The sequence below is a fragment of the Macrotis lagotis genome, chromosome 5 (genome assembly GCF_037893015.1).
Source record: "Macrotis lagotis isolate mMagLag1 chromosome 5, bilby.v1.9.chrom.fasta, whole genome shotgun sequence".
Lineage (NCBI taxonomy): Eukaryota > Metazoa > Chordata > Mammalia > Peramelemorphia > Peramelidae > Macrotis > Macrotis lagotis.
This window is the reverse complement of record NC_133662.1, coordinates 192,388,164-192,413,250: the sequence shown is the minus strand read 5'-3', so window position 1 is coordinate 192,413,250 and position 25,087 is coordinate 192,388,164. Positions and strand designations below refer to the sequence as shown.

The 25,087-nt window shown below is 37.8% G+C and overlaps 2 protein-coding genes and 1 non-coding gene across 3 annotated transcripts in view; 2 read left to right on the top strand and 1 right to left on the bottom strand.

The window, feature by feature from the left end:
* The window catches only part of DR1 (down-regulator of transcription 1), a 30,053-nt gene extending 14,088 nt beyond the window's left edge, over positions 1 to 15,965 (bottom strand). Inside the window, exon 1 of the mRNA XM_074188187.1 lies at positions 15,585 to 15,965. Coding sequence (XP_074044288.1) covers positions 15,585 to 15,804 — 220 coding nt within the window. The 5' untranslated portion in view covers positions 15,805 to 15,965. The remainder of the gene's footprint in view (positions 1 to 15,584) is intronic.
* On the top strand, positions 10,323 to 10,430 carry LOC141490377 (U6 spliceosomal RNA). Its single transcript, XR_012469204.1, has one exon. It is a non-coding gene; the product is annotated as a U6 spliceosomal RNA (small nuclear RNA).
* A 179-nt stretch (positions 15,966 to 16,144) lies between the features above and the next one.
* LOC141489436 (uncharacterized) lies at positions 16,145 to 24,549 on the top strand. The gene is made up of 4 exons (XM_074190064.1): positions 16,145 to 16,284; positions 16,323 to 16,673; positions 23,458 to 23,548; positions 24,385 to 24,549. Exons 1-4 carry the CDS (start codon positions 16,145 to 16,147, stop codon positions 24,475 to 24,477), a joined length of 675 nt encoding a protein of 224 aa, XP_074046165.1. The 3' UTR covers positions 24,478 to 24,549.
* The last annotated feature ends 538 nt before the right edge of the window (positions 24,550 to 25,087 follow it).

Genomic DNA, 25,087 nt, shown 5'->3' with positions numbered 1-25,087 from the left:
CAAACCCCCTAAACTGCCAAATTCAAGATATGCCACTGGAAATGAAATGCCATGAACATACATAGCTACTCATTAGATTTTCCCAGATATTGGAAACAATGGGAAACACCACAAAAATAACTTCAAGTGGTAAAAAAGGGTATGGAGGGAATGGAAAAGAGATAGGGTTAAAGAATTCTAACCTCTTTATTTTTTCATAGAGATAAAAACTCTCCAAAGGCTTTCTTTAATCTAGAAGTACATAAAGTTATAATTATTTTTCACCTATTATTTTAACAACAACAATTAACATAGTGCTTACTATTTGATAGGCCTATATAAAGTACTTTACAATTATTATCTAATTCGATCCTGACAACCACCTTAGGAGATAGATATTATTTCCCATTTTACAGAGGAGGAAACTGAGGTACAGTTTGATTTGCCTAGAATCACAATGTTAAAAAGTATCTGAGGCCAAATTTGAACTCAGGTCTTTTTTCCTCCAGGTCCTACACCACCTAATTGTTTTTTACAATTTGTGCCCCTTGTCTGTATTCTAAAGATTTACACTATACTTCAGCTTAATAGTACTGATGAAAAGAAATGAAAAGCACAGTTGAAATGATTGACTCTTGATTATTCCTTCTTAGCTGCCTAAACTAAAATTAATCATACTGTATTTAACTTCAAAACTTCAAGGATAAATTAATTCATCAATGAGTCTATTCTCTACCAGTGAAGCTCACAATCCACAAATGTCTAAGAAGCTTTCCTATTTTTAAAAAAATTTTTCTCAATTATATATAAAACTTTTTTCTAACCTTTCTTTAAAATTTTGTGTACCTGCCGATAAAGTGAAGTGAGTAGAACTAGAAGTATATTGTACAAAGAATGAGCAATAATGTGCAATTTGGGGGCAGCTAGGTGGCGCAGTGTGATAAAGCACCAGCCCTGGAGTCAGGAGTACCTGGGTTCAAATCTGGTCTCAGACACTTAATAATTACCTAGCTGTGTGGCCTTGGGCAAGCCACTTAACCCCATTTGCCTTGCAAAAACCTAAAAAATAAAAAAATAAAATAATGTGCAATTTTATATATAAATGACTTGGCTATTCTCAGCAATATAATGATCCAAGAAAAGTCTACCAAAGGATTCATGACGAAAAAACATTATTCACCTCCAGAGAAAGAATTGAGAATCTGCATATAGATTGAAGCATATCATTTTCCACTTTTTTTTAATGAGTTATTTTCAGGGGGGAGGAGGGGAGGGAAAGATCTGTGTTTTCTTTAGTAACATGGCTAATGTGGAAATATATTCTGTATGACTGAGCATGCATAACCTACATCAAATTGCTTACCATTGAAGGAAGGGGAGTTTGGATCTCAAAAATTTAAAAAACAAATGTTAATTATTTTTGCATGTTTTGAAAAAAGAAATAAAACATTCACAGAAAAAAAGGTCTAAATTCTCTCTCATTAAGAAGGCAAGCAATTTGATATAGATTATACATGTGCAGTCATGCAAAATATTTCCACATTAGCTATGTTGCAAAAGAAAACAAGCCCTTCCCCTCAAAAGAGAAATAAAGAAAAAGAAAAAGAAAAAAAAAAAAGAATGCTTCAATCTGCATTCAGACTGCATCATTTCTGGAGGTGGATGGCATTTTTTCATCATGGAATTGTCTTGAATCGCTTCTTGCTGTGTCTCAGTCTAAGTCTAAGATGATCACAGATGATCATCGCATAATATTGCTGTTACTGTACAATGTTCTACTAATTCTGCTCACATCACTTTGAATCAAATCATATAAGTTTTCTCAAGTTTTTCTGAATCCATCCTGTCATTTTACAGCACAATTGAATTCCATCAAAATCACATACCACAACTGGTTCAAGCCATTTCCCAATTAAAGCACATCCTCAATCTCCAATTCTTTGCTACCACAAAAAGAGATATTACATATTTTTTATACAAGTAGATCCTTTTCCTTTTTCTTTGATCTCTTTGGTAAACAGAGGTGATGGTAATATTGTGGATTTTATAAGCTGCTTTGCAGCCCTTTGGGTGTAGTTCCAAACTGTTCTGTACAAAGGATGGATCAGCTTACAATTCCACCAACAATACCTTAGTGACTATTTTCCCTCATCTCCTCCAATATTTGCTTTTTTACTTTTCTGTCATATTAGTCAATCTAATAAATCAAGAGTTGTTTTAATTTACATTTTCTAATCAATAGTGATTTAGGACATTTTTCCATCATGTAACTTCAGATAGTTTGGATTTCTTCTGAAAATGGCTTGTTTTTATATCCTTTGATCATTTAACAATTGAGGAAAGATTCATTCTTAAAAATTGTCTCAAATAATTCATATATATATATACACACACCAATACAACCTCAATTATATATATATATATATATATATATATATATATGCGCAAAATGAGGTCTTTATCATAGGAAACTTGTAAATTCCACTGCGCCCCATTTTCTGCTTTCTTTCTAATATTGGCTGCTTTGGGTTTTGTTTTGATAAAACCTTTTTTAAAGTAATCAAAATTATCTACTTTTCATCCTGTAAACACTTTCTCTCTCTTATTTGGTTATAAATTTGACCACCTTTGCTGTTGAAGAGATGTTGTCTATACTTCATTTCTGCCAATTTCTAGCAATTCTATTTAAGGAGTTCTTAACCCATAACTTGGGTTTAGATTACTATGGTAATTTACTGTATATTACTAACTTATTCCACAGTCAACTGATTCACCATTCCATTTCTTAGGCATTATATTATTTTAATGATTACCAATTTATAATACAGTTTGAGATCTGGTACTGTTAGGCCACCTTCCTTCATTTTTTCTCTTTGATTACCTTGACATTCTTGACACCTTTTTGTTCTTCCAGATGAATTTTTGAATTTTCTTTTCTAACTCTATAAAATAATTTTTTTTGGTATTAGATAGGTATGGCAATGAATAGATTGACATCATTTTCATTATATTGGCTTGGACTACTCATGAGCAATTAATATTTCTCCAAATTGTTTAAATCTGATTTTATTTGTAGGAAAAGCATTTTGCAATTGTGTTCATATAGTTCCTAAATTTTTCATTGCAGAGAGATTCCCAAGTACTTTTTATTGTCGGCAGCTATTTTAAATGGAATTTCTCTCTCTCTCTCTCTCTCTCTCTCTCCTTGTGGACTTCACTGGTAATCCATTAAAATGCTGATGATTTATATGGGTTTATTGCATACACTACAACTCTGTTCAAGTTAATTCCCTAGGATTCTCTAAGTATACCACTGTATCATCTACAATGACTGACAGTTTTGTTTCTTCATAGTCTCTTCTAATTCCTTCAATTTCTTTTTCTTCTCTTACTGCTCTAGCTAACATTTCTAGTACACTACTGAATTAACAGTGGCGTTAAGTGGCATCCTTGCTCTATGAAGATATTATTCATGTTTCTTTCATGGGTTTCTGCAGTCAAAAAAACATAATCAGGTAGTACTAAACATTTCCAAATGTGACTGGGCTGGTCATTAGACAATGGGTGACATATTGTCCATCACGAGGCATGGTGTAATGGATAAAGTGCTGTATACTTGGAGTTAGGAAGAGCTGGGTTCAAAAAGACAAGAATTGTGTGACCTTGAATTTGTCAGTTACCTCTAGGGTCCTCAGCATTCTCATCTGCAAAATTAAGGAACTGGATTCAATACCCATTGAAGTCATCTGTAGTTCTAAACTCATGATCCTGTAGCACTCAGTCTTTTCAGCTTAGAAGAATTTGCCATGTTGTGCTCTGCTAGCATAATTTTCAAGAATGCAGCATAACCTCTGTGTCATAGGAAGACAGCAATGAAGGAGTTTAAGGATACTATTGGAAAGATTTCTAAAAACCTAGTTTCAGGGAACAGGAATTTGAGCATATTCCTTAGCATTCTGCTATACTATACTTCCTTTGGACTTTCTACCAAATGACTGAAAAAGCTTTTGAGCCTGTGATAGGCCTATATAAAGTACTTTACAATTATTATCTAATTCGATCCTGACAACCACCTTAGGAGATAGATATTATTTCCCATTTTACAGAGGAGGAAACTGAGGTACAGTTTGATTTGCCTAGAATCACAATGTTAAAAAGTATCTGAGGCCAAATTTGAACTCAGGTCTTTTTTCCTCCAGGTCCTACACCACCTAATTGTTTTTTACAATTTGTGCCCCTTGTCTGTGACATTTAAAACAGTTGCCAAAATGTACAGATTCATATTACCAAGTGATGATTTATATGAATAATCTTAAAGATATCTGACATGCTTCTACTGCTAACTAATTTCTATGCTATTTCTATTAATGATATAATGTGATTGTTCAATTAAACTAAAAAAAATTCTGATATCTCTACTAACATGAGGAAAAAAAACAAAGAAAACAGAAATATTGGCCCTCATCTGAACTAACAAAGTATAACAGATGCTTGTTAATACTGGAAAGTTCCCTTTTCTTTCCTTCAGTATTATGTCAAAAACATTGAAAATAATAAATCAAGAAAAGCTATTAAATTCCTTATCCAGGCATTTCTACTCTATCCAGTCTTTCCTAGATTCACCATATTTGTGTTTATAAGCTGTTTTGACATGTTAGTTTGCACTAATGAACACTTCCCTTATCGTACCTTTTATAAAAACAGAATCAAAGTAAACCATTTAACATAAAGATTAAACTCAGTTCTAGAAGTCACATCTAGAACAAACAAGGTGGTGAAAAGCCTTAAATTCAGATGTACTGTTAAGGTCATAGGATAATCCTCAGATGAGAATTAAATTAAAAATTAAAATTAAAAAGGAATTATCAGTGTTAGACAAGAGATGGTTTGGCTAGGATGGGAGACATGGTCATTTGTCTTCAAGTAGCAGAAAGATTATCACAAGAAATAGAGAAAAGACTTATTCTGCTTGGTACCAGAGGACAGAAGTAGGAACAATGAAGGAAAAAGCTAGACATAAGCATGATGTATATTAAAGCAATCCCAGTGATCCAAAAGTTGAATGGATTCAATCAGTAGATAGTAGGTTCTCTCTCAATGTAGATTTTCTAGAAAAGACTAGATTGACCATTTGCAAATATGTTCTTGTTTCTGTACTGAATTGGACCAGCCAGCCTCTGAGGTCTCTTGCAATTCTTAAGTCTCAGTAACTGACAGTGCATAAAAATTTCCATTTGTATATTTTATGGATAAATGTGTTTTAGTTTCAGTCATCCTGGTTTAATAGGTGAGTCTCACTAAACCATTATTTCAAAAGTCCTAAGTGATGCTTTACTTTACTACAGTCTCTCCAGCTATCTCCTTGTCCATACAGATAACATCCTTTCTTTTTCCCTTCTCTCACTTTTTTGGAATCATGAACCCATGATCAAATCAATAATGAAAATTCTTTTGGATAAGGAGTGTCAATCTACCCTCCCATTCTACTCCAAATCTCTTTAACTTTCTGAACTAGTCACTCATTATTCCTTGTGTGTGACCTCCAGAGATTATCTTTACTTTATCCTCTTTCTATCTCCATTGCTATGTAATATTTGGCATTGATTAAATATTGAATAAATCTTTTTTTTACCCCATCATTTCATATAAGTTTTCCTAAATTTTTCTAAATTCTTAATATCTGTCATAGAGACAGGGGGAAAAAATCTTTGCATATAAAAGTCTGACATGTAAAATGTATAAAGCATGGACACAAATATATTAGACTTAAAGAGTTCAAAAGAAAAACTGGTCAAAAGTATGCTTTTCATAGTTGAAAGTTTGAATTTCATCTTCTAAAAACTATCCATGGTTTTTGAACTCTTTTCTACTGCAGAATGGTTCTTAGATTTGAGTTAACTCTATATATCTTGTATCTTGGATTTCTATAAGGATGATTGGGCAAGATTTTTATCACAGCTCAAAATTTTTCTTTTCATTTAAGGTTTTATTTTGAAAATACAAAAGATTTTATTAAAAACAACATTTTGTTTTTATGTCTATTCCATATCTATTTCATTGAGAATAAAGTTCTTGAGGGTAGGGATTGCTTTGGTCTTTTGTCCTAGTATCTCTAGTACCTAGTAGAGTACCTAGCATTGAAGGTCTTCAATAAATGATTGCTGAAAATGGAGATGCATATTAAAAACTCTGAGGTTGTGGTATATGTATGTCATGGAACACTATTGTTCTATTAGAAACCAGGCGGGATGGAAATTAGGGGAAGCCCTGGAAGGATTTGCAGGAACTGATGCTGAATGAGATGAGCAAAACCTGAAAAACACTGTACACCCTAACAGCAACATGGGGGTGATGATTAAACTTAATGGACACACTTATTTCATCAGTGCAACAATCAGGGAACAATTTGGGGCTGTCTGCAACGGAGAATGCCATCTGTATCCAGATAAAGAACTGTGGAGTTTGAACAAAGTTCAAGGTATTCCCTTTAATTTAGGGGGGAAAATGGCTATCTTGTTATCTCTTATTCTTTATGTTTCTTCTTTAAGGATGTGATTTCTCTCATCACACTCAATTTGGATCAATGTTCAACATGGAAACAATGTAAAGACTGACAAACTGCTTTCTGTGGGGGGGTGGGGGAGGGAAGTGAGATTGGGGGAAAAATTGTAAAACTCAAAATAAATAAAGTTTTTAAAGATAAAAAAACTCTGAGGTTGCAATATCACGCCAATCAAGTTGGCAAAGAGGGTAAAAATAAATGTTATAAAATTTTGTGAAAAGGCAAACTAAAGATGATCAACATTAATGGACTTGCTCATATCAACAGGGCAACAATCGGGCACAATTTTGGGATATCTCAGACGGAGAATGCCCATATCCTGAGAAAGAATTGTGGAGTTTGAACAAAGACCAATCTTTAATTTAAAAAAATGTTATCTTATGTAATTCTGTTATATCACATACTTTATGTTTCTTCCTTAAGGATATAATTTCTCTCTCATCACATTCAATTTAAATCAATGCATACCATGGAAACAATGTAAAGACTAACAAACTGCCTTGGGGGGGGGGTGAAGCAAGATTAGGGGGAAAATTGTAAAATTCAAAATAAATAAAATCTTTCCAAAAAAATCAAATTTTTAAAAAAAAGAGGGGTGGCTAGGTGGCGCAGTAGATAGAGCACTGACCTTGGAGTCAGGAGTACCAGAGTTCAAATCCAGTCTCAGACACTTAATAATTACCTAGCTGTGTGACTATGGGCAAGTCACTTAACCCCACTGCCTTGCCAAAAAACAAAAAAAGAAAATATAAAGAAAAAAAGAAAAGACAAACTAAGTCATTGTTGGTAGGTCTGTGAATTTGTCTAACCATGCTTTGAAATTATGCAATACAATAAATTGTTTATACTTTTGATTTAATTAGTAAAAAGAATATGCCCAGTGAGGAAATCATCTGCACCAAAGAACAGCAGCAACTGATCTTCAATTTAAAGTCTTAACCTTAGGGTCTCTGAAAGGTTGATTTGTTCCAAAGTCACATACCCAGCTATACATCTTATACACAGTTATACATAGACTTGAGTCCAGATTGTTCTGAATCCAGTACATCTACTGCCTTATCTGAAGGTTTCACAGAGAAGGTAGAAAATTACAATAAGCCTTGAAGGAACAACAGGATTTTGACAGGCACAGAAGAAGGTACTGATCTTAAAATGGTTCCTCATGTCTAACATCCTATCTCCTATTACTGCTTCCACACCCTGGCAGTGACTATTACCCATGAATAGAATTCACTCCCTTCTTCATCTCCACCTCTTTGAATCCCTATCTCTTCAAAAACTGATTATATATGAAGCTTTCCTTGATCTACCATCCATTTCTTCCCAAGCTACTAATCCATTCTCTCTCCAAAACTGCTTTACACGTATTTCACATGCACATACGTACAAGTGTGTACACATTCAGACATATATATTGGCATGTGTGCATATGTTTAACTATCCAAGTAGATAGTATATATACTCCTCGGGAGTCAAGACACATTCATTTTTCAGTATGCCTGGCACACATAAAGGCTGCTAATAAATGTCTACTGATTGATGAGTTCACCACAAAGTTCCACTCAACTTCCAATGGTCTTTCATTCTCTGTTCCTCAGACTGCCCTCTGTTATCTCTGATTCTGGTTGCCTCCTCTTTAGTGATGTCTCTGCAACTTCTTATATGCAAGTCATTGAAGGTAGTAACAAGCTATAACTAGTGAGTTTTTTCAGTGAACTTTGGGTTACCTGATATTTGATTCTTCCTATATTGTTTTTTTTTTAGGTTTTTTTGCAAGGCAAATGGGATTAAGTGGCTTGCCCAAGGCCACACAGCTAGGTAATTATTAAGTATCTGAGACCGGATTTGAACCCAGGTACTCCTGACTCCAAGGCTGGTGGCTTTATCCACTACACCACCTAGCTGCCCCAATTATTCCTATATTATGAACTTTCATTCTCAGCCACATGAATCTCTGCATAACAAGCTTTTTAAAATCATTGATAATACTGCCTTAATTTCCCAAATGCAATTCAACTCAATTTTCCTCAACTTGATTTAACTCATTCTCTATCTTCAGAGCATGTCCGATATTTGTGGATGTCTATGTATGCAAATTAACTAATTTGATAGGCTATTATCCATTTATGTTTCAAATAATGTATATCCCTATATAGGTCTAACATTTTACATAAGAAAAACCCTCTCTTTTGCATTCCTAAGAATTTTACTAAGGAGGTTCTACAGTGTTCCAGGACTCAATGAAATCATTACTGCATAAATCTCACTATCAAAGTCACTAGGCTAAGTCACTTATACTTTTAAACATTTGTTTTTAATCAATATTTAAGACTGAAAAAAAGAACAATACTAACAAAAATGACAAGTCCCAAAAATTCAATGAATCACAATTCACAAGTATTATTGATTGAATGAATCATGTATATTTTATTTTTAAAATATTTATAGAAACTGAGCTAATAATTTAAGACATTTTGCACAAAAAAAGTTACTCACTACCTAGAATATAAGCCTTGCAAAAAAAAAAGGAATACTTTTCTGTCATTTATTATCTAGTAATAGCAGCCATTCCCATTTTACACAAAACTCTAAGATATTTTAAAATCTAAGAATAAATAAAAAGCCAAACCTCTAAGAATTGAGAACAAAAATAATTTTTCACATTATAACAGACACAAGGGAGTAAAGTCAAAGTTTAAAACCTATAATAACATATAATAAGAATTGCAACGTGGTCTGATGGGGGGTGGGGAAAAGCCACTACCTAAACACAGTATTTAACTGTAGAAGTCATTTTCTGAAATCTGACACAGAGGATAGAGCCTGGAGTCAGAGTTCAAATATGGTCTCAGACATTTATTTAGCCAAGTGACTCTGGGCGAGTCATATAACCCTATCCACCTCAGTACCTCATCTGTAAAATCTCCAGTATCTTTGCCAAGAAAACCCCAAATGGGATCCCAAAGAGCCAGACCCAATGGAAAAGAAGACTGAATAAATTGTGCTAAGCTTTTTTAAAAACACATACAAAAAGTAGTTATTGAACGTGTTTAAATTGACATTGTAAATGTCATCATTTGAATCACTAAGCAGGAAAACAACATATACAATGACTACCATAATATAAAGGGAAAAAAAAAGCAGCCAAACAAAGCCAAATTCTGTATAACTGTAATTATCCATGTTGGCCCCAGGGAAGCAAAAAAATGGAAGATAATTTCTGGTCCTTTTTAGCCTTCACCTCTAAGCAACTCCATGTTCTATTCAACAAATGGTAACTTTCAGCATAATCATAATCATAATTAAAACTTTAAACCTGTCTACTAGAGTACCCCTCATTTTAAGAGCAAGGGAAAATTTGATGGATAGAGAGCCTGTATACTCCACTGGTATTCACTGGAATTGCCAAGAGAAAGTGAGGAATGTCCCCAGTAGATCAGATGGACATCCTATAACAAACGTATGAAAGGATATAGATCAGTCACAGAGAAGGAGCAAGCACGGATAGTTTTCTATCTGCAGTAGAAGGAATACCCAGGGCGGCTAGGTGGCATAGTGGATAAAGCACCGGCCTTGGAGTCAGGAGTACCTGGGTTCAAATCTGGTCTCAGACACTTAATTACCTAGCTGTGTGGCCTTGGGCAAGCCACTTAACCCCATTTGCCTTGCAAGAACCTAAAAGGAAAAAAGAAAGAAGGAATACCCACTTGGATGACAAATCCACTGATTGTGCCACACAAACCACACAAAAATCCCAACCCTATTTGGAAAAAATAATCCTGTGCTCACTTTGGCAGCACATATACTAAAATTGGAACGATACAGGGAAGATTAGCATGGCCCCTGCGCAAGGATGACACACAAATTCATAAAGGACAAAATAATCCTTCTGCATTTAAGTTTTTTCAAGATCTTTACTTATTTTTTTCTCCCTTCTGAGACAGGCAGGTAGGAGGACTGAATGCTGGACCTGAAGTTAGGAAGATCAAAGTTCAAACACAGCCTCAATTCCATACTGCAGAGTAAAGAGAAATAGACCTTCAGTCTAAAGAAAAGAGCATTGGAATATGTAGACAACCAGGTTCCAATCCAGAATCTTCAATCTTAAACTTAACAACTTCAGTGCACTTTGGTTTCCCCATCTATAAAATAAAGGCATTTGACTGGATGGCATGTTAAATTCCTTCAAGCTCTAAATTCTATGATTCTAAAAATATAAATTATTTCAAAGTTGATTGTGAATTATGACATATAGCACTTTTTTTATAACAGATTTTGTCTGAGTTTTACAATTTTTCTTCCAATCTTACTTCCCTCCCCCTAACCTAACCCCACAGAAAGCAATCTGTCAGTCTTTATTTTGTTTCCATGTTGTACACTGATCCAAACTGAGTGTCATGAGAGAGAAATCACATCCTTAAGGAAGAAACAAATAGTATAAAAGATAACAAAATCAGACAATAAGATATCTGTTTTTTTTTCTAAATTAAAGGGAATAGTCCTTGAACTTTGTTCCAACTCCACAGCTCTTTATCTGGAAACAGATGGTATTCTCCATTGTAGACAGCCCCAAGTTGTCCCTGATTGTATTTTGTTGCACTGATGGAATGAGCAAGTCCATCAAGGTTGATCAACGGCCCCCATGTTGCTGTTAGGGTGTACAGTGTTCTTCTGTTTCTGTTCATCTCACTCAGCATCAGTTCATGCAAATCCCTCCAGGCTTCCCTGAATTCGGGTCCCTCCTGGTTTCTAATAGAACAATAGTGTTCCATGACATACCATATACCACAGTGTGCTAAGCCATTCCCCAATTGAAGGACATTTACTTGATTTCCAATTCTTTGCCACCACAAACAGGGCTGCTATGAATATTTTTGTACAAGTTAAGTTTTTAGGGGTGGCTAGGTGGTGCAGTGTGATAAAGCACCAGCCCTGGCATCAGGAGTGCCTGGGTTCAAATCCAGTCTCAGACATTTAATAATTACCTAGCTGTGTGTGGCCTTGGGCAAGCCACTTAACCCCATTTGCCTTGCAAAAACCTAAAAAAAAAAATGATGTTTTTACCCTTTTTCATCATCTCTTCAGGGTATAGACCCAGTAGTGGTACTGCTGGATCAAAGGGTATGCTCATTTTTGTTGCCCTTTGGGCATAGTTCCAAATTTCTCTCCAGAAAGGTTGGATGAGTTCACAGCTCCACCAACATATACAGCACTTTTTAAAGCAGCTAAGTAGCATAATAGCTAAGGAGCTGAGTCTGGTGTCAGGAAGTCCTACATTAAATTTCAGTGTCAGAAACTGCTTACTAGCTGTATGACTCTGGGCAAGTCACTAAACCTCTGTTTGCTTCATTTAACTCAACTATAAAGTGAGGATAATAATAGCACCTATTTCCTAGGGTTACTGTGAATAACAAATGAGATGATATTTATAAATCTTTTTCCCCCCTACATCCTTTTTACTTTTAAATTGTGCACAGGACAGAGGAAATCAAAATTAGGGGTTTTTTTTTCCCTTCCAAGGCCATAAAATTTCTATGAAGATGCACAAATCAGTGAATGTTAGAGACAAAATGGAATTTTAAGAGATCATCTAGGTCAACTCTGATTTTACAGATGAGAAAATCAGAAACAACAAAATAATTACAGGCAACCCCCCATCAGAAAACACATTCATAGGCAATGGTAGTAACATAAAACACAATCTAAGAAACCTAGAACCTTTTGTAATGAACCATGACCACACAAAATACTAAATGTACTTTCTCTCAACTTATGACATAAAAAAATTTTTCAAAATAAAACATACAACCGATGTCATAAACTTATTTTCACGTCAGGTTGCTTCACAGTGACTATTCAGATTAACAGTAGTTCTTCCTTTATCTTTTTATTTACACTGACTGAATGATGATTTGCTGAATTCACTCTTACAGTGCTTTGGGCCCACTGTTAAGTAAGTGGCAAGTGAAATGAAATGTCTGGAGGCAAAAGTCTAATCTAGTTCATTAAAGAACTAACTCATCACTAAAATCTAACTTTTTTTCAGCAACCACAGATTTGTGCAGCTTTAACAACTGGACAAATAGTTTATTTCTAATGGAAACAAATATGTATAATATTATGCATCATATCCACATCTATATTTTCATCTGCAATTTCCCCATATTTCCCAACGCTAGGTTTCCAAAGTGCAGGGATATGAGTTCTCTGTAAAAACACTAAGAACTAATCTCCCAATAATTAAAAAAAAAAACACTTGCCTGAAGGAGCTTCCAAATAAAGTCTTTATCATTTCTAATTTATAGGGGAAGGGAAATAGGAATGGTGCTTTTAATAAAATGTGATTTTACCATAAATAATATTAACTTCAAAAAGAACAATTAATTAACTATAGTCCCCATGTCATGTAAATAGCCCTGAAAGCAAGAAAACTTGGATGGCAACTCCCTGCCAAGTCTCTAAACTTACCTAAGTCTCAATTTTCTTTTAAATTAGTCTTTTAAAATGGTTGTTTTAATAGCTATTATGAGACTCAAATGAGATATTGTTCTCAAAACATTGTAATTTTCAACTATTATCACATTATTTGTAAAAATATTATGTGCTTAGCATAGTGCTCAGCACTATATAAATGTTTATTCCTTTGTCTTCTTCCTCTATTATTGCTGTTTATAAATTAGTAAAAATAAATGTTTTGCTGGGATTCTGATTCTTTATTGACTGGTTAGTGGCAGATACAACCACAAAGTATTCACCACTGAACATATTCTAATGTTGAACTAATATTGTTTACTATACCATACTTTTAATCTATTTTAATGTGAAAATGTCCTAGAATTTGTTTAAGCTCGATAAAGAAGTTCATTTGCAATTCATTCTTAGATTTAAAAAGATCACCACTTCAAAGGTGTTAAAAAATGTTAAGGCAAATCCGGCAGAAGTCCCTTGAGTTCTTCCATGACAGGCAATGTTGGCAAAAGTTTTCCATTTTATATGGAAGGTAAAAAGAAATCACTATCTGTGGGGAATAATGGTGTATAAGAAAAGATGTGCAAGATAAACAAAAGAATATTCTTAGCTGTCAGGTTGTGAGTTTAAGTATGAATAACAAGAAAGCTTTTTTTAAAAGAAGGCACTTTCACCATGGATCTTATTAAAGCAATCAACCTGGTTTTCCCAGAGTTTGCTTTTTCCCTTCCCTTTTAGTCTCTGAGAAGTCATGGTATATTTTACAACTACTTGCAAGACATCAAAAAAAGAACTAGGAATTATTTTGTCAGTATTGATGATAAAATGTCACCAGGATAGGAACTATATTTGCTACCATAATAACTCACATCGTACAGTGCAAGTATTTCCCCATCGCTGGAATGAGACTGTTACTATGTATAAAAAAGAGCAAATGGTAAAAGACTGAAATTGATACTGCGGTTCTGATCGAGACAAACTGGCAAGGAATTTACCTTATGAAATATGGTTATGGGGCGGCTGGGTCGCAGAGCACCGGCCCTGGAGTCAGGAATACCTGAGTTTAAATCAGGCCTCAGACACTTAATAATGACCTAGTTGTGTGGCCTTGAGCAAATTACTTAACCCCAATGCCTAGCAAAAAAAAAAAATTTAAAAAAAGAAATAAGATCATTATGTCAAACTCGAATAGTGTCTAAGTGTCTGAGGCTGAATTTGAACTCAGGTCCTCCTGACTACAGGGCTCTATCCACTGCACCATCTGGACACCCCTATACCATCCTTTCCATCTATTTCAATGTGAAAATATTCTAGAACTTGTTTAAACCCTATAAAGAAGTTCATTTGCAATTCATTCTTAGATGTAAAAAGATCACCACTTCAAGGGTGTTAATAAAAATGTTAAGGCAGATCCCACCGAAGTCCCTTGTGTTTTTCCATGACAGGCAATGTTGGCAAAAGTTTTCTATTTTTATAATGGAAGGTAAAAAAGAAATCAATATCTGTGGGGAATAATGGTGTATAAGGAAAAAAAGTGTCAATAGCTACATAATAGACACAGCAAGATAAACAAGAGAATAGTCTTAGCTGTCAGGTTGTGAGTTTAAGTATGAATAACAAGAAAGCTTTTTAAAAGAAGGCACTTTCACCATGAATCTTATTAAAGCAATCAACCTGGTTCTCCCGGAGTTTGTTTTTTCCCCTCCCTTTTAGTCACTGAGAAGTCAACTACTTGCAAGGCATCAGAAAGGAAGTACGAGTTATTGTCAGTAGTGATGATAAAATGCCACCGGGGCAGTAAAGATATATTTGCTACCCTAATAACTCACATCGTTACAGTGCTCAAGTATTTCGCACATCACTGCAATGAGACTGTGACTATGTATCAAAAGAGCAAATGGGAAAAGACTGAAATTGATACTGCGGTTCTGATTTGAACTTTTTAAAAAGCATTCCGAGCAAGCCAGACACAAAACTGGCAAGGAGAGAATTTACCTTATGAAATAAGGTCATTATGTCAAACTTGAACGGTGTCCAAGTGTCTGAGGCCGGATTTTACGCTCAGGTCCTCCTGACTCTGCGTTGCACCATCTCGCCACCCCTATATACCATACTTTTAATCTATTTTCATGTGAAAATATCTGTAGAACTTATTGAAACTCTATAAGGAAGTCCATTTGCAGTTCATGCTCAGATTTAAAAAGATCACCACGGCAAAGGTGTTAAAAGTGTTAAGTCCCAGGACAGGCCATGTGGAGGAATACTGAGCGGAGGGTCGGCCCGGGACCACCGGGGCGCCGCCCCCGGGCTCTCCCTCTCCGGACATCCGATCGGGAAGGCAGGCTCCCCTCGGCCCTCCCCGGGCGCCGCGACCCCGGCCGAGACACCCCGAGCGCCGAGGGTGGGCTCCAGTCCGCGGCCCCCCCTCCCCGCCGCGGAAGCGCGCGGCTCCTCCCCCGGCCCCGGCCCCGGCCCCGGCCCCGGCCCCGGCCCCGGCCCCGGCCCCGGCCCCGGCCCCGGCCCCGGCCCCGGCCCCGGCGCATTGTTCCGCTCGGCCCGCGCCCCCCGCGCCCACCTTGGATGACGTGCTCCGGGGAGATGGTCTTCTTCTCCGATTTGTTGCAGATCTCGTTGGCCTCGGAGGAGATGAGGTGGATGAACTCGGTGCAGCAGTTCACCACCAGCTCCCGGGCGTCGTTGGCCACCCGGACGTTGGGCAGAGTCTCTTTGATCATCTTGTTGATAGCGGCCCGGGGGATGGTGAGGTCATCGTCGTTGCCGGACGAAGAAGCCATCGTCCCGGCCCGGCCCGGCTCGCCCTGGCCGCCGATCGCCCGGGCCGGAGCGCCTTCCTCTCACGAGGGCAGGGGCGGCGCTGCGGGGGCACGAGCCCTCGGGCCCGGGGAGCCTGTGCGGCGGGGCGCGCGCGCGGGCGAGGGGCGGCCTCGGGAGCAGGGGGAGGGCGGGGAGCGCGGCCCGGCGGGGTCCGCCCCCTCGGGGGGCCCCGGGCCCCGGCGCCGCCCCGGCCGGGGGGCTCGGCTCTAGAGAGCCGGCGCCGCGGCCGCCGCCACCACCTGCTGCCGCCGCCGGCGCCACCAGACCATCCTCCGGGCACCGGCGCCGCCGCCTCACAGCATGCCGGCCGCCGCTCTCGCCGGGGGGGGGGCGCGGGGCCGAGGCGGGCGGGAGGGGAGCCGCGGCGGCGGCCGCCGTGGCCGCTCAGCCCGGATGCGGTGGCGGAAGCCCGAGCGGCGAGAGAGGCGGCCGCTGCCGAGGCCGGGGGAGAGGGTTTGCCCGAAGCCGCTCCCGACAGCCTCTGCGCGGCCGGAAGCGCCGGCCTCCGCCGAGCGCCCGCCTCACTTCCGGCGGGGGCGAGCCGCGGCCGCCCCTCCCCTCCCCCCGCCGCGGGCCCCAACGGCCGCTGCCCGGGCCGCCCGCCGCCCGCGGCCCGCTCCCCGCCCGCTGCCCGCTCCCCGCCCGCCCGCCGCCCGCTCCCCGCGCCGGGCACAGACGCCGAGGGGGCCCGGCGGGAAGCGGAGCGGCCGAAGCTTGGGCCGGGGGCAGGCGACGGGCACAGGCCCCGTCCGCCCCCCAAAGCGCCTACTTTATTGACGGATGGCAGGGGGCCGCCACAGGGAGGGGCAGGGCCCAGCCCAGGCTCCAGGTACAGCCTCGACTTCGCTCAGAACGGGGCACTTTGCCCGAGACCCTCCCTGGCCGGCCCCGGCCTGGCAGGGGCAGAAGGGTCCGAGCCTCGCACGGCATGCAGGCGGGCTCCGCTTCGGAACGGCCCGGGGATAAAGCGGCTTTTCTTGATCTTGGGACAAAGGGGGATTTTTATTTTTTAATGCTTTTAAGACCTGTGGAGAAATGAGGTGAGAATTAGGCCATCTTAGACATTTGGCTTGCCCAGAATTCATCTCCAAGGGCACTTTTTTTTTTTTAGGTTTTTGCAAGGCAAATGGGGCTAAGAGGCTTGCCCAAGGCCACACAGCTAGGTCATTATGAAGTGTCTGAGACCGGATTTGAACCCAGGTATTCATCTAAGAGCACTCTCAACTCTTTGCTCCAATACATCACAGGTATATCTTAAGCAAATAATTCACTAGTGAGACAAAAATGTTTGCTAGAGCTAGGTAGAAGAATAGCCAGCCACCAGGAATACTATTATTTTTTTAATGCACATGGTATTAAAATTCCACACTTGGGGCAGCTGGGTGACTAGTGCATAGAGCACCAGCCCTGGAGTCAGGAGGACCTGAGTTCAAAGCCAGGCCTCAGGCGCATAATAATGACCTAGCTGTGTGACCTTGAGCAAGTCACTTAACCCCATTGCCTGACCAAAAACTAAAAAAAATTCCACCCTTCCTAACAATCAAATCTTCATTCATATTGTGATAAATCTTAATATAATAGTGACAATCCCCATAGAATACAGGCGCAATTTTCAAACCTTGCTTAGGACTCAAGAAAACCTTTGCTACCTCTTATTCCAGACAAGTCATCCAATTCTTGAAACAAAATCAGTGCTTTTAAAATATTAAAAATTGCCATACAGTGATTTAGGAGGATAAAGAATTCACAAAAAAAGGTTGAATCCCTCTGCTATAGGGATTTAAAAGCAGTTTAGAGCCATTCATTAATCCTGATGTGTCCTATACTTATACTATATTAAAAACAGTCTGAAAGTGTTGTCCAACATTTGCATTGTCTTCTGAAACCACATTTCTAAGCAGAATTTCATTGACAGGGTTTTGTTATGGTGAGGTATTTTGAATACTGAAACCTCATTCCTAAGGTTAGCCATTAGCTAAGTTTGTAGAAAGGTAATCAACTGGGACCAGGCCCTGTTATTTGGTCATTTGTTTTATTCTTTTCTGATTCTTAGTGATTCCTTTTGGGGGATTTTCTTAGCAAAGAGACTACTGTAGTTTGCCATTTACTTCAGCTCATTTTACAGATGAGGAAACTAAAACAGGGTGAAGTGACTTGCCCAGGGTTACACAGCTAGTAAGTATCTGAGGCTGGATTTGAACTCAGGTCTTCCTGACTCCAACTGAGCACTCTATCCACTCTGCCTGTACCTAGCTGACCCAGGCCTACCAGGTTGAAAATGACTTGGGAGAACTAATTTTCCTTATAAAACATTAAGCTTAGGGGGTGGTTTGGGTTAGAAAGATAGAACAACAGCCAGGGTTACCCTTCAACCCCAATTTCCACACCATAACTTCTATGAAATACAATATTAGTTCCTTGTCACTTTTACAACTTAAGAGGTCTTTGAAGTTAATCATCCCTAGAACATACTGGGATCAAGTGATGCAGAAAGCATACTGTTTATCTGTGATGCCAATGACTGTCAGAATGGGAAAAAAAATTTATACAAGATAAACATTGAGTGTGCTTAAAGTGAGCACACAGCACTTTTTCCCCCACAATGTCTGGTTGCCAGCCAAATTGGTAGAAACTAATAGCCATTCAGTCCACCCATATTAAACTAAAAATTTTGAACCAGTCAGTTCAAGGAGCCATCCTTTCAAAGACTTGGAAGTGGTCAAACCTATCTTCAAGAAAAAAATGAGGATGACTTAAATCAATAGGAGAAACTTACTGGAAAAAAATCATAGAAAATTCATACAGAAATTACTGTAGCAGACTGTAACTGTTTTAATGAAAAGTTGATAGTAGTAGCCAAGGGCCTCACCAGTATATTATATAGAATAATTTGCAACTGTTTGATAGTTTGTTTTATAAAATATATAGGAAATTGTTGCAAGAATAAAAAAGGTATCCCATAATGTCAACTAGTATGAACAGGCAAATTAAGCTGTCACCAATAAGAGAAATGTAAATTTAAACAACTGAAGTTTTACCTTATACCCATCAGATGGGTGAAGATGATAAATGGTGAAGGGACTCTGGGAAGAGAGTTTAATTAGTGTGCTTTTGGTGAAACTGACTTGATCCAACTTTTTTTTTTGGCAAGGCAACAGGGTTAAGTGACTTGTCCAAGCCACACAGCTAGGTAATTACTAAGTGTCTGAGGCTAGATTTGAACTCAGGTACTCCTGACTCCAGAGCCAGTGCTCTATCCACTGTGCCACCTTAGCTGACCCGATCCAACTATTTTCTGAGAAACAGTTTAGATCTTAGAAAATACACTAAATTATATATTTCTTGACTTTTCAATATCACTACTTGGCATATTCCCTAGGAAGGTAAAAGATATTGTGAAAGATCCCACATATATATATATATATATATATATATATATATATATATATATATATACATATATGGTATATACAAAAATATTACAAAACTCTTTGTGACAGCAAAAAAATGTGGAAACAAAGTTGGGATATGATTGGACATACTGTGATATATGAAAGTATTTGAATTTTTGATCCATCAGACAGGAAAAGCAATTCAGATAAACCTGTAAAGGCTTGTCTGAACAGATACAGAGCAAAAACCAAACAAGATTCTGAAAGATTAAAGACTTGTCCATGTTTCTTGATCTTCTACCTTACCATACTGCCTTTAAAGAAAATTCTGACTCAATAATTCTCAATTTTTTTTCCTTTTGACTTGCTTCCCTTTCCTAATTAGGAGTAAAGAGTCTTAATTAGTTGTTGCAACAGGGTTTAAACTGAATTTGGTATATTGAAAGTTAATACCAAATGCAATTCTTATCACATTTTTATCTTTCCCAGATAAGTTTTTGTTCTAACATAAAGTTAAGACATTCAATAAAGTCTGTTAAATTTAGAAAACATGTAAAATGTCAGTGGAATCTAATATAACTTTTGCTTTGTAATCCAGGTAAAGTCTAATTAGTCTAATAATGGAAAAGTAGAATTATTTTTAAAGTGCCACTAAGCCAATGTGCTTTAAAATGGGGGGGGGGGTATTATTAATGGATCTATGTAAGGAAAAGCTTCTTAGCAACTAGAGCTGTTCAAAAAAGAAGAATGGGAAATTACTGAGATCTTAAAGTCAAGCTGGCCAATGTTGCAAAAGCAATTTTTTTTAAAGAAAGATTTTGAGTTTTACAATTCCCCCCCCCATTCTTGCTTCCCTCCCCCACCCCCCACAGAAGGCATTCTGTTAGTGTTTACATTGGTTCCATGTTATACATTGATCTCAGTTGAATGTGATGACAGAGAAATCCTTTAAGGAAGAAAAATAAATTATGAGATAGTAAAATTACATAATAAGATAATGGGGTTTTTTTTCCTAATTTCAAGGTAATAGTCTTTGGTCTTTGTTCAAAGTCCATAATTTTCTGGATACAGATGGTATTCTCCATTGCAGATTGTTCAAAATTGTCCCTGGTTGTTGCACTGAAGGGATGAGCAAGTCCATCACGGTTGATCATCACCCCCATGTTGCTGTTAGGGTGTACAATGTTTTTCTGGTTTGCTCAACTTGCTCAACATCAGTTCATGCAAATCTGAATTCCCATCCCTCCTAGTTTCTAAGAGAACATTAGTGTTCCATGACATACATATACCACAGTTTGTTAAGCCATTCTCCAGTTGAAGGACATTCACTTAATTTCCAATTTTTTGCCACCACAAACAGGGCTGCTATAAATATTTTTGTACAAGTGATGTTTTTACCCTTTTTTATCATCTCTTCAGGGTATAGACCCAGTAGTGGTATTGCTGGGTCAAAGGGTATGCACATTTTTGTTGCCCACAAATCAATTCTTGATGAAGTCTATGGATATGGGAAAAAATGACCTCTAAATTACCTTTGAACTTCAGATTTTCTGATTTAAGATCCTAAAAAATAAAATTTCAATTTAAATAATAGAGCAAAATATTAATGGATTTTTTAAATCTTCTAGCACACTTAGAATATTTGTATTCTTAAAATGTCTCTAAGAATGAATTGCAAAATAAGCAGATATGTCCTATTCTCTTAAATCTACTTAATCTCAAAGACTCTTCAATTATTATTCTGAGGCTTCATTATGACTTTAATTTTTCAAGGGCATATTACCAGCGATTAACTCAAGAAGGTATTTCAAGATGGAAAAAGTTCTAAAACAAGCTCAAAGACATATTGTTTCACACATACAATCTGTTTGTCATCTGGGAGACAGCTACCTAATGAATTGTTTAGGTCATGGCACTTAACAAAGGTGGTTAGGGATACCCCACATTAATTGAATCAGGTCCTTTGAAGTATATTTAATAGAAATATTAAAGGATACAAATAAAAGAAGGTCTCCTGGGTAAAGTGCTTTGCTCTTTCTAATGTGTTATGCTGCATGAGTATGCATAACTTCAGACAGAACATTCCACATCAATAGATTTGCTTTGTAAAATGCCATTGCATTCTCTCTTGACCACAGATGAGCTTTCTGAATGTACCTTGTGTGCTATTAAAATTTTAAGAAGACTGCTGATTTTTCTTTGTAGCAGGAAAAAAAAAGCTCGCCAAACTTCTCCCCCCCCCCAGATGAATAGTTTCAATTCTCTTTTCTATTTGAATTTCAGTTTCAAAGATCAGTCTAAAACTGCAGGATCTTATAACTCTCACTTTTTCTGAGTATTTGTAATATATACCTAATTAACCTGAAGATATTTGTGGCTATATACTGAAAATATGGGTGTATTCTATAGTGCTAGAAGGGTATAGGGAGTGAATGGGATATTTTAAATCCATGGAGTGGCATTATCTCAACTAATAATACTCATATTAGTAACCAAAAAGCATTAAAAAAAAAGTACCCTGGCCTATTCCTGTACAATTTTTGTAGTTGGAGAAATGGGACAGCGGGGCGGGGAGGGGTGTTAATAATACAATTATACCAACCACATAGATTCTTGTCTACCTCATATTGTAAGGAACTGCAAGAATGATTCCCTTTGGCCATGGTTTATTGCCAGATGTCAATGGGTAGAGAAAGTACCAATGGTGTCCTAGCTCCTTGACAAATGTGTCATTTGATCTTCATAACAGTGCTAAAAGGTGAGCACTATTGTTGACCCTGTTTTAGAGTAGAAAAGGAAAAAAGATAAGTGAAGAAAGGAATGGTTTTCCCAGCCCTTCTTCCTTACCCAGCTGATTAGTGACTGAATTCAAAGTAACTCAGCCCTAGATGCCAGACTGGGTTGAACTTCATGAATCTCATCCAGTTATCCACTGAAGTCACAAGCATTCTTTCCATTCCTTCCTCCCTTCCCCTCTCTCCCTCTGCACATAATAAATCAATAGTGCCATTGTTTTTGGAAAAGGGCATATTAGGTATATCGATTTGCCATCTTATTTCCCCTAACCAAATCTTCCTTTCCTGGCTACCTTTCCCCTCTGGATTGTTTTCCGCCATTAGAAGGAAGTTCCTTGAGTACAGAGACTATCTCCCTCTTTATATTTGTGCCACCTTTGCTTACTTAGTTATTACAATATCTTGCACATACCAAGTACTTAAATGCTTTTTCATTCATTTTTTTGTTCTTACACACTTTGACTAGCTTGTTCAGGTACCTGTGTGTCCATGTGACTGGAGTGGGCCTTGGAGATCATCTGGTCTAATCCCTTTATTTTATAGATGAGGAAAGAGGCCCACAGAGGTTAAATGACTTGCCTATGGTCATATAGCTTTTATGTGTCAGAGGTAGAATTTGAATCTGAGAATTTGAATTCCTGTCTCCAAATCCAGTACTATTTCCACTATTCTCCTAAACCTGAGATACACCTCAAATAAAACTTTTTACAGAATGCCTTTCCCATGTCCCCAGCAACACATTCTCTCTAAGGTTACCATCCATCTATTCTGTATGTATCTTGTACATATCTATTTATGCACCTTTTGCCTCTTGAGAAAAAGGACTTTTTGGTGCACAGTGCTGATGTACCATTGAGTGAATGTGTTAGGGGGATACAGATTTATGAATCATCCAAATTAAAGTTGGTAACTGAAAACAAATGAATTTTTCAAGAGTGTTAAGACAGACATTTGAAGCATACCTAAATTAGGGGTGGAACCAAGATGTTTCAGTACAAAAGAAAAAAAAAGTCAGAGAAAGAAAAGGTGAACTCCAATTCCAAAATGAGTTGGGGGAAAGGCAAGAAAGAAGAGATGGAAGGGAGGAAGGTCAAAATGAGGGGAAAAGAAAAAGGAAGAAAGGAAAGGAAGGCAGAAAAACAATGAAAACTAAGAAAAGGAAAACTGAAGAAAGAGAAGAAAAGAGAACCTCTGACTCAAAGGAGATTAGAGGAAAGAAAGGATAGATTGATGGATAGATAGATAAATTAATTTATTAAACACTTCCTAAGGGCCAAGCACCATACTAGTTGCTGGAAATACAAGTAAAAGCAAAAAGTAACAATCACCTGTTCCCCCACAAAGGGGCAGGTTAGGAAAGTAGTCTAGAGAATCATAAACAAAGATGAATTAGAGTTGAACATGACCGACCTGAGTGTTTCCTCAGCTGTAGGCTCCTGAGGAGCTCATCAATGAAGGAAGAGACTTGGAGAGTGGAGGTGTCCTTCAGCATGAGAAGGCTGCTGGAGAGGAGGAAGGTAGGTGAAAAAATAATCCAGAAAGAAGCTGGATAGTTTGGTGTTATAAAAATCAGGAGAAGAGAGAGTATTGGGAAGCATCTATTAAATGGCATTATACTTATAAGGCAATTATTTTTAGGTATATTGTACCTGATTTTTTTTTTTAGGTTTTTGTAAAGCAAATGGGGTTAAGTGGCTTGCCCAAGGCCACACAGCTAGATAATTATTAAGTGTCTGAGGACAGATTTGAATTCAGGTACCCCTGACTCCAGGGCCAGTGCTCTATCCACTATGCCACCTAGCTGCCCCATTGTACCTTGATTGTACTCCAAAGTCTCATCCATACCAATGCTTGATCATACTCTAGCTTGGGTTCTCAAAGGTTGTGTCAAGCTCTGACAATTTCTATCAAGTTAGAAAGACTTTAACTAGAATCTAATGACTATATCTGCTCTCTAAGGAGCAACATAGCATAATTTAGAGGGACTTATTACCAAAAACACTACACAAGTGATAATTTTTTTTGTACAGTTACCCATGAAAAAATGAAAAATATAAATGAACCTCAGTATGTATGATAATCTGTAGTGATGATAGTAGCAAGAGAATTAAAAATACTTTTAGACTACATAAAAATTTGTACTCAAATATTTTTCCAAATAACAAAAATTGATATATACAACTGGGTGAATTGAAATATTAACATACAAGCTATAAATAAAGACAGACAAAAATAAAGAAGTTGCAGCTAAAATATAGTTTGCAGACTTTTTAGGAAGGCAGATAAACTCATAGAACTGGTTACATTATAAACCCATTGGCAACCAAAACATTAAATGCGATTTATTTTGCAGTGCTTAGACCACCAAGAAATTAAATGCAGTTTTGTACTCTCAACATCCTTTGCAGAAGATGAAAGAAATTCCATAAAGAGCGAGATCCTCTAAATGGATTCTGTACTTTGATAATGAAATCAATACAAAAATGGATATGGGGAGAAAAAATTATATATTGGAAGATGTGACTTGAGATTTTTTTAATGTAATAAACTAAAATTTGTAAATTGCTCTAAAGTCTTGAACCCCTACATAAGTTCTTTCTTGAAAAAGGAAATTTGAAAGGAGCTAGATCTAGTAAGTAGCAAATGACAAAGTAACTTTCTTTTCTTAGTTAATAGAAAATGCCAGGGTTCAGATGTCGTAACAGAGATATCATTAACTGGTTTAGAAAAAGTAAAAACTTCTAATTTAAAACAAGAGTGACCAAAAAAACTACCAAAAACATTTGAGTTCAATTTTAAGCAATTTCAATCCAATATGTTTACACAAATTATTGAGTAAAAAATGGAAAGTGGACAAAAGTGAAAATGGTCTATTATATAAAGAAGTTAAATTGATGCAAAACAGTAGTAACAATGAGGAACCAAAAAGTCCAAAATTACCTTGGATGAGTACAAGCCCATCAACAAAATGATACAGAAGAGAAGGAAGGAAGTGTCAGCTCTCCAACCACAGTGGAGGAATAGGGAAAAGCAGTCTAGCTCAGCAACCTTGACAA